Raw genomic sequence first — 14,343 nt, forward strand, 5'->3', positions numbered from 1 at the left:
CGATTCAAGATTAATGTAGTTTTGATCCTCTGTGTACTTGGAATTTACAGCTCACATTTTAATGGAGCCCTGGCAAAGGCTGCCCAGGGAGGTTGTGGAGTTTCCTTCTCTGGAGGTTTTCAAAACCTGCCTGGATATGTTCCTGAATGACCTAATCTAGGCAAACCTGCTTGAGCAGGGGGGTTGGATTGGATGATCTAGATGGACTAGAGGTCCCTTCCAACCCCTACCATTCTGTGATTCTGTACTAAGTTATTCCAGTAAGGGAATCTGTACAATTGAAGGACACCCAGACTGTCCTTTTCAAGGTTGAGTCTTGAACAAAAGTGGAATGCAGTTTTCCTGATGCAAATGGAAGAGAAGTCTGTGATTCTTTCAGTATTCATTAGCATATTTTAAAATGCCTAGAATCCTCCCTAGAATGAATGCTAGTCTCTTGACATGAAACAGATTGTTCTGCAAACAGCAGATGGATGATGCCCGATTCCATTTAGATTCATGTCCTTTGTCTGTTAAAACCCTGCTATATCTCATAGAGGACAGCATTTGCTAGGACTGGCTTGGACCTACTTGTTAGCAGATTTATTTTGTAACATACATGTCTGATTGTCTGTCTGCCTTCTGCCCAATGGATTGTGGCAGTGGGATCTTACTTCTATTTTACTCACAAATTTGGCTGAAATTGATCAGTTACTTGGTGCGAGGAGATGGAGAAAGAAGTGGTGTGAGCAAAACCACAACTTTTCTTTAGTGGAGATAACCAACCTTACTGTCCCTTTCTCAGGAGTATACTATGACGAAATGTGTGATTAACTGCTATTTGTTTAAAGATGTTAATCCAGGATTAATTTAGGGTTTATTATTGTATTTTCAAATGTTATCTGTGTCTCTGTATTTTCTTGTAGTAAGTGATACTAATCAAAAAAACAATATCCTTGTAACTGATATAACGTGCTTCAAACTAGAATTTATTCACAAACTAGAGTTTATTCACATCTTTGTTTCAGTCAGAGGTGGAAAAAAATAACACTGGTGCACGGTGGACTGCTTAGTGTCTGTGACAGGCAAAGTCTTTTCTTGCTTGCCTTCTCATCTGGCAACGATGTTTCAGGTCCAGAGCCTGTACATCAGTTAAAAAAGTTCCATGCATGCTCCATGCAAAATTTACTATCAAATTTTGATACTGCAAAGTTATTCTGGCTTATGCCATACTAAAACAGTAGAAATGTTGCATGAGATGCAGACATTGGCTTGATGAGTTTTAATATCTGGAGAGACCCATGACTCTTAACTATAAACTTGCTGTTTGTCCTTGGATAATCTGGAAAATGGTCAATTAGCTTTTTTCTTTTATTATATGTTTACTTACATAAAATACAGATATTCTTAGGAAGTCCCCAAAGATTCAATAATTCTTAAAACCCAGAAGAAAGGGAAAATTTTCTCATATTTTCTCAAGTTTTCATCTTAAATGCATGATGAGATGGGAATATTTTACAAAGAAAAGTTTATTCTTCAGCAGATTTTTTTAAAGTTTTCTTCTTTTAACAATAGTTTTAGCACCAAAGGAAAAAAACCAAATTATTTTCAAGTTTTGGATATATACTTAGCACTTTATATTAGAATCCTGTATGTTGAATTCTAGAAGCTAGCAGTTATGTAGTATGAATATAGTGAAAATATTACCTCAACATTTAACTTGTTTTATGGTACTTTACTTCATACATATAGATCCTTTCTTTCTGGATCATGGTGTAGTTTATTTGTTTATTTTATGTGTTCAAATATTGTTCTAGATTAAAATACTGATTTGTGTTTGAAAAAGATGATGTTTCTCTTTTTTTCCCCCCTTTTTACTGTTCAAAGGTATACATTTCTCTCTGTCTAGGTATTTGATACCATTTTTTTAATAATATCAGGTCTTGGATGCAACATTATTGTCAGCCCTGAAGATGCTGGATGTTGGGAAATGGCCTATTTTTTCTCTCTGTTCCCAAGAAGAGCTCAAACTAATTCGTCAAGCCTGTGTATTTGGCAATGCTGGTAATGAAGTGTTGTATGCAACTGAAAATGATGAGGTAATTGTCCAAGAGTGTGTATGAACATGACACGTTTAGTCGTTTATGTATCAAGTTATTTTGAAAGCCAGTACTATGATAATATACCTAGAAAAAGTTGCATGTAAAATACCTGATTCTTTTGATTACTACTGAAGGATTTTCACTTCAAATTAATGTCTTCCTTCTGCAGTCAGAGGATAGTTAGACATTTCTTGAAGATGCATAGTTACAGGATGAGAGGCAATGGACATAAACTGAAAGATGGAAAATTCTGATTCAGTATTAGGAAAAATATTATTATGACTTGTTTAAATCCTGGAGGGATTGTGAGAACTTTTCTTTGGAGGTGTTCAAGATTCAAGTAGACGTGATCTGGGGTCTACTGCCTCTTTAGACCTTTGTTGAGCAGGAGGTTGGACTAGTTGAGCTTTGAAGGTCCTCCATTACAACCTAAGTTATGATTCTGTGATTCTTCTATAACAGGTTTTTGTGCTTGGCATGAACTGCAGTGGGTGTTTGGGAACAGGTGACATGCAGAGCACTATTGAACCAAGGAGGTTAGATTCTCTCTGTGGTAAAAAGATAGCCTGTCTGAGTTATGGAAGCGGCCCACATGTCGTTCTTGCTACAGAAGGTAAGACATGATCTGAATATTGCTTTTTCAGATAGTCCACTTGAATTAGTCCAGTAGATGTGAAAAGTCTGAGCTGGTAATGTAAGAGAGAGTTGGAATGGACATTTCAGACTATCCAAGTCCAACATATTTTCACTGGTGATTATGACATATCAGCTAGCTCTGTTCATAGTTCTTTTCAAAAGTTTTTCAAGATCTGTTTTGTTCTTGTTACTGCTTTCAGAAGTTTTTTTTTTTTTACTTTACAGTAAAGTTTGGAACTTCTGATTGTTTTTGAAATGCATTAGTGACTACATTAGCCCCATATGTTCTTGTGCCAATATTGTCCTTTAGCTCAAACGCGTCTTTTCCTTCCCATACCTACTTTGGCTATGCTTTAAAGATCAGTTATATTCCCTCTGAGCCTTTTGTTTTCTGTTGTCTCATTGACACTCTACATCATACTATGGCCTTTCAGTTCATAATCATGTACATTATTCTCAAAGACAAATGACTAATATTGTGTTCTCAGTTACATTCCACCATTTTCTCCAGTCTTCAAGGTAGATCATTCTGTATGTTTTTTATGTATGAGTCTGTATTCTTCTGAGCTTTGTTGCTGCCATATCTCACTGACATGTTCACACTTCTTACCCAGATGGTGAACTGAAGTATCGCTAAAGAACAGGTCTAGAACTGATCCTTGATGATTTTTACTCATAACTCCATTTGCATGAGTAACTTCCATTCATCACATCCTCTTTTAACCTACCTTTCAGACAGCCATTAAGTATCTCACAATTCTTGTGTTAATTACTGTCATTTCCAGTTTGTTGTATGTTTCTTTGTGGCTTTTTCACCTGTTTACTGAAATGTGTATTCTTGTACTGGTGAAGCTAAAAGAAGGTTGTTTGCTTTTGCCAGGATGAAGTAATTTAACCTGTTATTGTAGAGAAATACTGGTTTATTGTAGCACATTTTACCTTTGTAGTTCTGAAGGAACCCTTCATAGGGATGAGTTAGTGATCTCTTCAGAAATCTGATGGACTTGTACGTCAAACTTAGCTCTCCTGCCATAACTGTGTAATTTGGGTTAAGAAAATGATGATGATGAGAGACAAGGTTAATGTAGGACAGCTATTCTTCAAGTCCTGCACTACTGTATCTAGAGAACACTTGATTTAAAACAAAGGAAAGTGAGTAGGAAAAGTTGTTAGCATCACAGAAAACAATGTACATTAAAGAGATTGGGAAGTAGCTGGTAATAACTGGACCCTAGTGATTGTAAATGCTTAGGAATTGCAAAAAGTGACCAGCCCCATGCTTCCCTTAAACAGCAACTTTTTTTTCTATGGTAAGTTGGAGAAAGACCAATGAAATTGTCTTGTGTGAAATTCCAACCCAGTCAGATGTCTCTTGCATTTTTAATTTTTCTAGAATGTTTCTCCAAATGCAGGACATGAATAATACGCTTAAATAATAAGCAAATAACAGTATGGTTATTAATAAGTAATAATGATGTTCTCTTACAAGCATCTTCATGTATATTGTAAAGCAATGAAAACTTGTTATTTTCGTTTTCCAAAAAGTGGGAAACAGAGTTGTGACATCGACAAGAAATTTTGATTGATTGTGAGTAACAGAGAAACTGAAATGGGGACTCCTGACTGTCATTTCATCGTTGTCACTTCTGTATTGCACTGTCCTTTGAGATTTGAGGTCTACACCATGTGAAGTAGCATTGGTATGTCCATGGATTTAAGAGACCCAAAGGACACACACACACACACGTATATATATATATATATATATATATATATATATATATATATATATACTTAAATATGTATATTGTTATTGAATTTGACTTTTCAGTTTGTAACTTTATGTACACAGTGGGGAAAAAAAGAGATAATTTAAACCAGCTTTTTACTTTTTTTTTTATAGAAGGAGAAGTGTATACATGGGGTCATAATGCCTACAGTCAGTTGGGCAATGGTACGACAAATCATGGTTTCATTCCCTGTCAAGTCTCTACTAACTTGGTGAACAAGAAGGTCATTGAAGTTGCTTGTGGCTCACATCATTCTATGGTGTTAACATCTGATGGAGAGGTGAGAATAGCTGGAATAAATCTCTCTTTTCTGTTAATGAAATTCACATCTGTGAGAAACAGAAAAATGTTCTGCACTAAGAGCATTAGACCTTGCTTCTTGCCATCCTTACGGTGCTAACGCAACACAAATGTTTGATAAACCTCTTAGGGTCTATCCACTTTGGAGTGCATGCAGAATATTGATTTCTGTGCAACATCTGCTTGTAATAACAGATTATAATTTCTTTAAAGAGGGCAGCCAGTTCCTTCCTATACTATACTCTACTGTCAATGCTTAATTGCCTTAAAGCTGACATTAATCTAAGTCATGTTCATGTAAGGAGTTCTACCCACCAAAGTAAAAAGATATCTGTCGTTTGCTTTGAGGTGCCATTTGTGTCCAGTTAGCCATTCTGTTTTAAATTCTGGAAAACTAGCAATGGATTCTTGCAGCATTACTGCAGCTGTCGTCTTTCTTCTTACCTTTGATTGGAGGACATAAAAGAAGGGGGTATATAAATACTATAAGTGGTATATTTTTTATACAAACAATTAAACTGTAGACCTATGTATCTGCCTGGATCTTTAAAACAATACATCCACTTGTACTCAAAATGAATTTTTTGTGCAGATAACTTTTTTCTCTCTGGAATATGAACCTTATATGTTATATAGCCTTCTTTTATGACAATTCTCTTACAACAGGTATATACATGGGGCTATAATAACTCAGGACAAGTTGGGTCTGGTTCAACAGCTAATCAACCAATTCCTCGAAGAGTTACCAGCTGCCTACAGAATAAAATAGTAGTTAATATAGCTTGTGGACAGATGTGCTCTATGGCCGTGGTGGAAAATGGAGAGGTAAGAAAGTGAATCTTCTGACTGAATTTTATTTTATGTCATATTGTGGGATCTAGATAATATCAAGCCTGTCAGTAATTAGCTACTACTCAGAAAACAAGTATACCTTTCCAGGGTCCCTCAAATCTACCTGCTTATACTGCTTATAAAACCCTTTTTCAGAATCTTGCACATTCTGACATATTTAAGCACATGTTCCTATCTGTGGTGATTATAGTTTCTTCTCTAGAAAGGAGGTAGAGTGAGACAGGGAAATTTGTTCACTAACATTTGGTTACTCCTAAAATTTAGCAGCTATTACTTTTCATCAACCGTTGAAGTTGGCTTTGAACTGAAGGAATTCAAGTGTCAAATTTCAAGTTTACTTGAAAATATAATACTGATGTAAAAATAGCAGACTTTTACAAGTTTGGATATTAAATAATATCTATGTATATATACTTAAAATTTCACGCTAGCTTCATTTTTTCCATATGAAAACAACCAAGTATCACTGATTTACTTGTTTTTAGAGCTGCTATTACATTCCACCAAAAATGAAAGTGCTGATTAATATGTCATCTCACTGCTGCCTTTGTCATTCATAGAAAAATTAATCATTGTCTATACTAGACTCTTATTAAATATTAAGAATGTGAGAACAATTAGTGATGCTATTTTAACCTTCAGTGCTCATACATGCATGCCTCATCTCAAGAGAAAACAGAAAATAAAAGTATATTACATCTATTTCTTCTATGCTGGTACTTGAATCCCTCTCATAATTTTTTTATCCTCATTGCAAAGATACAAAGAGGTTGTACTGTTATTGTAGTTTTATTTCATATAAGCTTAAGCTTTGAGGCAGCCTACATCCTCTCTAGCTCCATGGCTCCAAGCATTTCACTTTACCTATTTAATGTACCTATTGACTGCATTAGAACCTATGTCATTCCAATTATCATAGCTCAGTATTTTCCCCTTTTCTTATGTTTAGAATAAAGCTGTTAGCAGCCTACTCCAACTGTTGATCATAGCTTCCAGTTTATACTTGTTTCAGTGTGTTTTCTTTTCTGTTAGAGGATTTTTGAGTGAGAAATGAGCTCTTATAAAAGGAATTACTCATGCTGGATTTGTTCTGTGCTGGGAAACAGCCGCATGAATCACTTATTTTCTACTCATATTCAAATATTGTAGTCTTGCATTATCCAACTCTTAAAAGAGCAACACAAACAGGGAGGTTTTGAATTTTAGATGAGCCTGCAGTTGATATTTTAAACAGAGGCAGCATCCAAAATTTCTGGCACAGGAAAACATACACGTGTGTGTCTATATGTACGTATATACATATGTATATACAGGTACGTGCATACTTGTGTGTGTGTTTGATCCTGAAGTGTGGGGATGGGAAATACTAAAGTAAAGTATGATTGTAGCTCTGAAGTTGTTCAGTTGCTTTCAAAAGGGGCAGATAGTAAGAAACAGTTAACAGCCCTGTGTCTGTTTTGAAGGTCTATGTCTGGGGTTACAATGGTAATGGGCAGCTTGGACTGGGCAGCAGTGGCAACCAGCCGACACCGTGCCGAATAGCAGCTCTGCAAGGCATTCGCGTGCAGCGGGTACGTGCCTGATGCTCCACCTCAGGTCCTTTCTCAACAACTCAAAACGTGCTGGGACAGAGTCTGCATTTAAAGGAGTCCTTTATCTCTTTGTTTGAAAAAGGTGCCACTTACCAGAATGAAAACATGTGTCTTAATCTGCAGCAGAGAAACTGTGACCCTGTGGAGTTCAGTGGGAATTTTGCCATTGACTTCAGTGAGATCAGAATTTTCCTCAAAGAGGACTAGGCCATTAGAAATGCTTGGTCTTTTTTTTTTCTTCCTGTGAAACTGAATTAAAACGATTTCCTATTACATTAGTAAATAAGAAACTCTTCATAGGCAACCCTCATTCTTCATTAACCCCTGTCTTCTTTTCTGGTAAAATGCTGCAGTTTAGCATTTTCTCTTTCTGGCAGACTGAATATCACTTTTAGAATTGCACTCCAGCCACAGTGACTCACTGGTGTTTGGAGTCTCAACAACTGCTTTTGATCAACAGTTGGTAAGATTCCATGGTTAATCTTAAGCTGGGGTGGTTATTACACTTTACCAAATAGGTGGGCTGCTGTTGGTGTAACTAGCAAACTGATAACTTCTTTTGACTGAAAAGAAATATTTAAGGTAACTACAGAAGCGATACATAACATTTTTAATTGATTAATCCAAAATAGGAGATACTGTTGGGAAAATAGCACATTCTGCTAGAAAATGTTGGGTTTATAACCTAGTGAAAATTTACAGGAGTGTTTTGATCTCTGGATCCTATTTATTGCATTTACTCAGGGAAGTTATGGATTTTATAAAACTTTTTAAATAAACTCATTTAATTACCTAGTTTTATGTTCAGTCCCTACGGTGTAGGCAGTAGCTTGGAAAATAATGTAATAAAGTTTATATATTCCGTATCATTATTTTATGGATTTTATATTATTTTTTTACAGTTTATATTATCTTCCCTTGTATTTTTCCTCCTATTTAGAGAGTGTGAGTGCTCTACTAAGTTTGACCTAGATGCTATTTCAATCCACTCCATTTTGCTTGATATCGATTAATACCAAGCTCTAGACCTCCAATCAGTAAATAAAGATTTCTTTCATTTAAGGCACATCACATGTTTCATGGATGTCAGTGAACTCCAAATACTTATGGTCTATCTGCTTTGTGGATTGTATCCACAAGATAGGTGAGCTAGTTCTGAGGGAACTAAATTGGTTATTGGTAGCCATCTAGCTATAACAGGTTACATTAACTCAATGCAGAGTTACATCAACTCATTACCAGACTGTTGCTGGTAATTTTGCCACTGTGTATCCACATGTGCTGCCTGTATAAACTGTGAAGTGAATATTCAAGTAACCTTATGGGGTGTAGCAGAATGGGTAGCTCAGCGTGACTGGGTGGGTTTCCACAAGAGGGTACGAGCTGACACAGTTGTGTGCTGCCGTCAAGATGGGGAGTTTCATCTCTTCCCTCTTCCATCTCTCCCCATTGAGCCAGCCCTCGTGCCCTCGTGGCCAAGAAGGCCAGTGGCATCCTGGGATGCATCAAGAAGAGTGTGGCCAGCAGGTCGAGGGAGGTTCTTCTCCCCCTCTACTCTGCCCTGGTGAGGCCTCATCTGGAGTCCTGTGTCCAGTTCTGGGCTCCTCAGCTCAAGAGGGACAGGGAAGTGCTGGAGAGAGTCCAGTGCAGGACCACCAAGATGATCAGGGGACTGGAACATCTTTCATATGAAGAAAGGCTGCAGGAACTGGGGCTGTTTAGTCTGGAGGAGACTGAGGGGTGATTTCATTAATATTTACAAATATCTAAATGGTGGATGTCAGGAGGTTGGGACATCCCTTTTTTCTATAATAGCTACTAACAGGACAAGGGGTAATGGGATGAAGCTGGAACACAAAAAGTTCCACTTAAATATAAGAAAAACCTATTTTACTGTTCAGGTGAGGGAGCCCTGGCACAGGCTGCCCAGAGGGGTTGTGGAGTCTCCTTCCTTGGAGGTCTTCAAGACCCGCCTGGACATGTTCCTATGGGACCTGACCTAGTTGGACCTGCTTCTGCAGGGGGATTGGACTAGATGATCTCTAAAGGTCCCTTCCAACCGCTACCATTGTATGATTCTCTTTCCTGGCTGGCTGCTCCTGTTACGTGCCTTAGGCCCATCTTTGTAGAGTTCCCTTCTGGTGATGTAAGTTATTTCAGCAGAGGGTCTGGTGAGCACTAGAGCTGGCCCAGGGAAGGGGCAGTTTGATGTGGCCGGCAGTCAGGGAAGAGAGATGGGGAGCAGATGGGGAGACCCTTCCTGGTTTTACAGCACTAAGCAATTCACATTGCCCATAGAGCAAGGTCAGTGCAAGACAGATGATCTGCCTTTTTTCTGCATTTTTTCTGCAAACTGTTCATATTTGTCACACAGCTTTCCATCTTTCTCAATTTCTAGCTAATCTTTTTCTGTACTCTTGAAATGACTTATCCAGGTTCCTCACTGATACCTTTTTTTCCCCTCAGTTAACCTCATCTACTTTCCTTGCCTTTGTAATAAGCTTATCTGTATTTGTAATTTTTACACGGGTATGGAATCAATAACATGTAGCATAACGTGTCTGTCTGTATTAACTTTCTGTTACATAAAAATGAGATTTTTCTTTTTTATTATTCCTTATAGGTTGCCTGTGGCTATGCACATACGTTAGTGCTAACAGATGAAGGTCAGATTTATGCCTGGGGAGCCAATTCATATGGCCAGTTAGGTACTGGGAATAAAAATAACCAATCTTACCCTACAACAGTTTATGTGGATAAGGACAGGTAATACTTACAGTCTTGCAGTTAGACATTAGTTGGCATGCTCTTACAAGAGCTACAGAAAATTCTGGCATCTTTAATCTGCTTTTTTGGAAGAAATAGCCTATAATTTTTTTGCAATGGTTCTTCTGCTAAATGTGAACAGAATTTTCACTGAAAGTGCTTGAATCTGCCCCATAACCATCGTTGTGAAAGAGAAACTGGATGTTCTGAGCCTGAGTGTACTATTTTCTGCTTCGGCTCATGCTGTACTTTACAGGCCTTAATTGCAATTTCTTTTCAGTTGTATAGTTTCATTGTTTGAAGTCAAAGCTAAAAGCTTTATTGTCTCTGAACATAAATTAGATTTTAATATGCTACTTTTGACAAGGAAATACACACAGAAAAAGTGAAGAGTGGACGTCTGCAATTTGTGTTGTTTCTGCTATTAAATCTGGCTCATAACCCAAGAGAGAGAGAGGGGAGTTCTTTCTTGGAATTATTGCCTGAAAATTAAGCTTAGATTTTTTTACAAGTTAAACTTTTTCCTGTAAGTCTTTGATGGACTTAAGGAATTTATTTCTACGGCTAATGTAAAGCACTGTATATATGTAGCCAGAAATTTGAATCTCTTTCTTACTACTGAGGTCTTGATTTTGGATTTGTTATTGTGAATAATAAGAAAAGTGAGAAGTCCCTCTTCAACTTGTGTCTGTGTCTGTAAGGAAGAGGCAACTCCTCTGTGGTGATGAGGCACAGCTTGTTTTTGAAGGTTGCTGTTTCTTTGTGTGCTCGTGCTTTTGCTTAAAATGCAACTCAAGTTTTTCCAGGCCCTTTGGCTGCACTTAAAATGTTACCACATTTTAATCCAAGTTTTAATGTTGTGTGCTGCTTTTCTCTTTTGTTGTATGCTGCTTTAAACAAATTGTTTCCCAGCTCTTTTCCCTAGGCATCTGGGAAAACAAGTAAACAAGCAGCAGTTCAGTCTGCAAAGCAGTGGATTGTGTAATGTTGTACATAGTGGGAGTTTTGAAATCCTGAATCAACTTTAGGATTAATGAGGTGGCCTCACATAGATAAAATATGTTTAGAAACAGCTTTTAGAGCTGCTTGACTCTGATTTTGGCTTTCAAAATTAAAATCTGTTAAATTTGGCATTGTAGTGAAAAGAGGTATATCAAAATTTTTCCCTGTTTTTGAAGCACTGCTTCCTTGTTTCCTCCTTCATCTTCTCCAATTACTTGTTCTCTACAGCTTAATGCAGCCACTCACCTCACTGCCCTGCACCACCGAGGATATCCAGAGTCTTGAAACTCAGTGTAGCCTTGTTTGAGGGACCCAAGGGAGTTCGTAGAGCATGTGCTGCAGCAGATATACTGCTCTGCTGCAACAGTGTCTCCTCACTCCCAAGATGGTTTTTCACTGAGAAGCTTTCTAAGTGAAGAAACTTTGATGGCCTTTTCAATTTTGCTGTGCATGATAAGAAAACGTTCCTGCAATTGTAAGCATGTGCACACTTACAAATAGCTTTTGCACCAGAGGAAGACAGGAGGTAGCGAGCTTCTTCACTGCATTTTGTTCTTAGGAGAGTGACTTGCTTTTTTTTCTTTTGTTTGCTTATAAATTCAGAGTTATAGAGATTGCAGCCTGCCACTCGGCTCACACGTCGGCCGCCAAGACGCAGAGCGGGCAGGTGTACATGTGGGGCCAGTGCCGGGGCCAGTGCGTGGTCCTTCCCCACCTCACTCACTTTGCCTGCACTGACGACGTCTTTGCTTGCTTTGCTACCCCTGCTGTCATGTGGCGCCTGCTCTCAGTAGGTGAGCTTAAATATTTCTTTGTTTTAACATCTTCTAGGTAGGATCGTTAGTGCATAAAAAACACTCGCATGTATTTGAAGCCTAAACTTAGTTTTTTGCAAAAATGTGTACTGGGAAGCACAGTTGTGTATGACATAAGTGTAAACAGTAATGTGGATTTGTATAAATTCCTAAGGCCTGATGTCAGTGTTAAATGATTGTCTGTTTTATTGGTGTGGTTTATTTCTGTGGGGAAGTGCCTTGGGTTGGGGAGGGGTTTTTCTTTGTGTAACCACTGAATGTTACTGTGCAATGGCCATGGGTAGAGAAACTGAGTTTTAATTTGGAGACTTGAGGGAGCCATGGAGAATGTTTAGGAACCCAGAGGCATTCTTTGATGCCTTTAAGAAGACTACGAAGAACTGAGGAAGCCAAATGCCCATGTTCAGAACTGGCCACAGGCACTTTGAATCTCATCACAAGTGATCGTGACCTGGCCTTCTGAAAAGACAAACTGCTGGATCTCAGATATTCCATTAAGGTCAGTCTTCCAGGCCTCGACTAGAAAGAGTTAAGTATTTAGCACTGTATAACTGAGAGCTCATTCTTCAGCTACAAATTCAATTCCATATTGGTTGCTAATGAAGTTACCGGCTTTGCTGACCTAATCAAAGATGAGACTCTTGAGGTTGTCTGTAGGTGTCACCTGGGAGCTTAACTTGAAAGCTAGAACGCAGCAACTTGTTAATTTGTAATTTGAACTGTACTGAGACCATCATGCTTTCATTCCACTTCTGTATTGCCTTTGTAATTGCCTTTGTGTTGCTGTGTGCTTTTGTCTGACAATTGTAGAACAGTCTTTGCTCCCTTGGTGCCTTTGAGATGCCAAGATAAGGAAGTTCTGTTAATAAGCATTTCAACTTAGAGAGGCTGGAACATTAAATGGAGAATCCTGTTCTCAGGAAACTGCTTTGCCAAAATTCATGCTTTAGGACATGGTCCATGGACTCCCATTTTCTGTAGGTTGAGGCTGTTGTGCTCTTTAGGGTGGCTTGTTCAAAACTGTAAGATATATGCTCAGTTGCTGTGGAAATTCTTAATAGTCCTAATATTTGCCTGTTATGAATTAGATGTAAATTGTGTTACTACACTAAAATCCCAGGTGATGGGATGGTTCACTCCATCTAAATACGTATTTGTCAGTTGTAGGTTCTACATAACTGTATCTGTACTGTGTGCAGATTTTTCTTTCATAAGAATTGGTTATTCGATGAAGGAAATAAGGCAAAATTAGTATATGTACCTTAATCATAAATTCAGTTACATGTATTTTCTTATGCACATTAGCAGGGTTCTGGGGCTCCTGAGCTTCCGTTTCTTCTTTCATAGTTGAAATAGTACTTCACGCTATCAGAATTTCCCCTCCACTTTTTCTCTTGCTTTTTCTTCTCAGTTTAGTGCAGAGTATTGAGAATTTTTCAAGGGAGAATGGAGGAAGGCAAAAAGCAAAAACTACCTCTTACCTTATTTTGTTCCTCACGGGGAAGGCAACAGCTTGAGCGAGACTGAACCTGTTACAGTTTTTCAGTGCTCCTTCCTGTAAATTCACCTTTTCTTTTCTTCTTTTACAAGTGCTGGTGTAGGTCAGAAATATGGTGTTAGGACAACTCAAAGAGTCCTGAGTGGGATTATACATGATCACTCATGCAATTTTCACCTTTATGCTGAAAACTTCTGAGTAACTCATTTTATTAATCAATGTGTTGCTCAGTAATACTTAGAGATATTCAGTCTTTTTGAAACAGCGTGGTTAAGACTACTTGCATAACTATTTCCCAACACATCTTTTATCCCCACCTTCATTGTCATGGCAAACAATACACCCAGCCTTCTTGCACTGCTTCACACCTTGGGAGTCTTTTCTGACTGTAACAACTCCTTTTATTTTGGGGTTTTGGCCTTGACTTCTTGGTCCCTTTGGGAATAACATTGCAATGCTGTAGCAACATTTTACCAGAGCTCAAGGTGAAACCTTACAGGAGGAAGAGGTTATTTTATTTTAAAACAAAACTAGTTTTAGATGCACTTTCAAGGCGGTGTTCTCGTATGTGCCAAGTGGTGTATTCAGATGGTCTGAGCTGGGATCCTGGTGATGACACAGGATAAAGGATGCTGGCTATCAGGCACTCGTCATGTCTTTTGTATTCCTTTTAGTTAGATGAGTCTGTGCTGGCTTTGGATGTGCCTTTTTGAATGCTCTAGGAGCTAAGAGTGACTAGTCTCTCTATCCTGTCCCACCTTGGTAGGTCATCAGGACTGACTCTTTGTTGGTTTTCCCCTCATCTGTATGTGGTGAGCATCATTAGGCAGCTGCATCCTGGCATCTTAACATGGACATCTGGCATGCTTACAGCCCTTCTCTGCCCGTTGTGTTCTGGTGTTTCCACACACAGACGTTCCCATTCACTCCCCGTTTCTGGCAGTTCCAACATTTCTATTACAATTACCATTGGCTGCTAAGGAGTTTTCTTGGCTTCATGCCTTGTCAGTG

At 38.3% G+C, this 14,343-nt stretch overlaps 1 protein-coding gene across 4 annotated transcripts in view; it reads left to right on the forward strand.

The window, feature by feature from the left end:
- Positions 1-14,343, forward strand: part of LOC104550607 (RCC1 and BTB domain-containing protein 2) — a 36,876-nt gene that overhangs the window by 10,880 nt on the left and 11,653 nt on the right. For 3 of the 4 annotated variants that reach the window (XM_061994646.1, XM_061994671.1, XM_061994655.1), the window contains 7 exons: positions 1,920-2,078; positions 2,544-2,694; positions 4,621-4,787; positions 5,474-5,632; positions 7,123-7,230; positions 9,875-10,017; positions 11,623-11,813. In XM_061994646.1, coding sequence (XP_061850630.1) covers positions 1,920-2,078; positions 2,544-2,694; positions 4,621-4,787; positions 5,474-5,632; positions 7,123-7,230; positions 9,875-10,017; positions 11,623-11,813 — 1,078 coding nt within the window. Of the gene's footprint in view, positions 1-1,888; positions 2,079-2,543; positions 2,695-4,620; positions 4,788-5,473; positions 5,633-7,122; positions 7,231-9,874; positions 10,018-11,622; positions 11,814-14,343 lie in introns of all 4 variants that reach the window. The other variant, XM_061994663.1, reaches the window with a different exon arrangement.

Source organism: Colius striatus, chromosome 1, assembly GCF_028858725.1.
Source record: "Colius striatus isolate bColStr4 chromosome 1, bColStr4.1.hap1, whole genome shotgun sequence".
Classification (NCBI taxonomy): domain Eukaryota; kingdom Metazoa; phylum Chordata; class Aves; order Coliiformes; family Coliidae; genus Colius; species Colius striatus.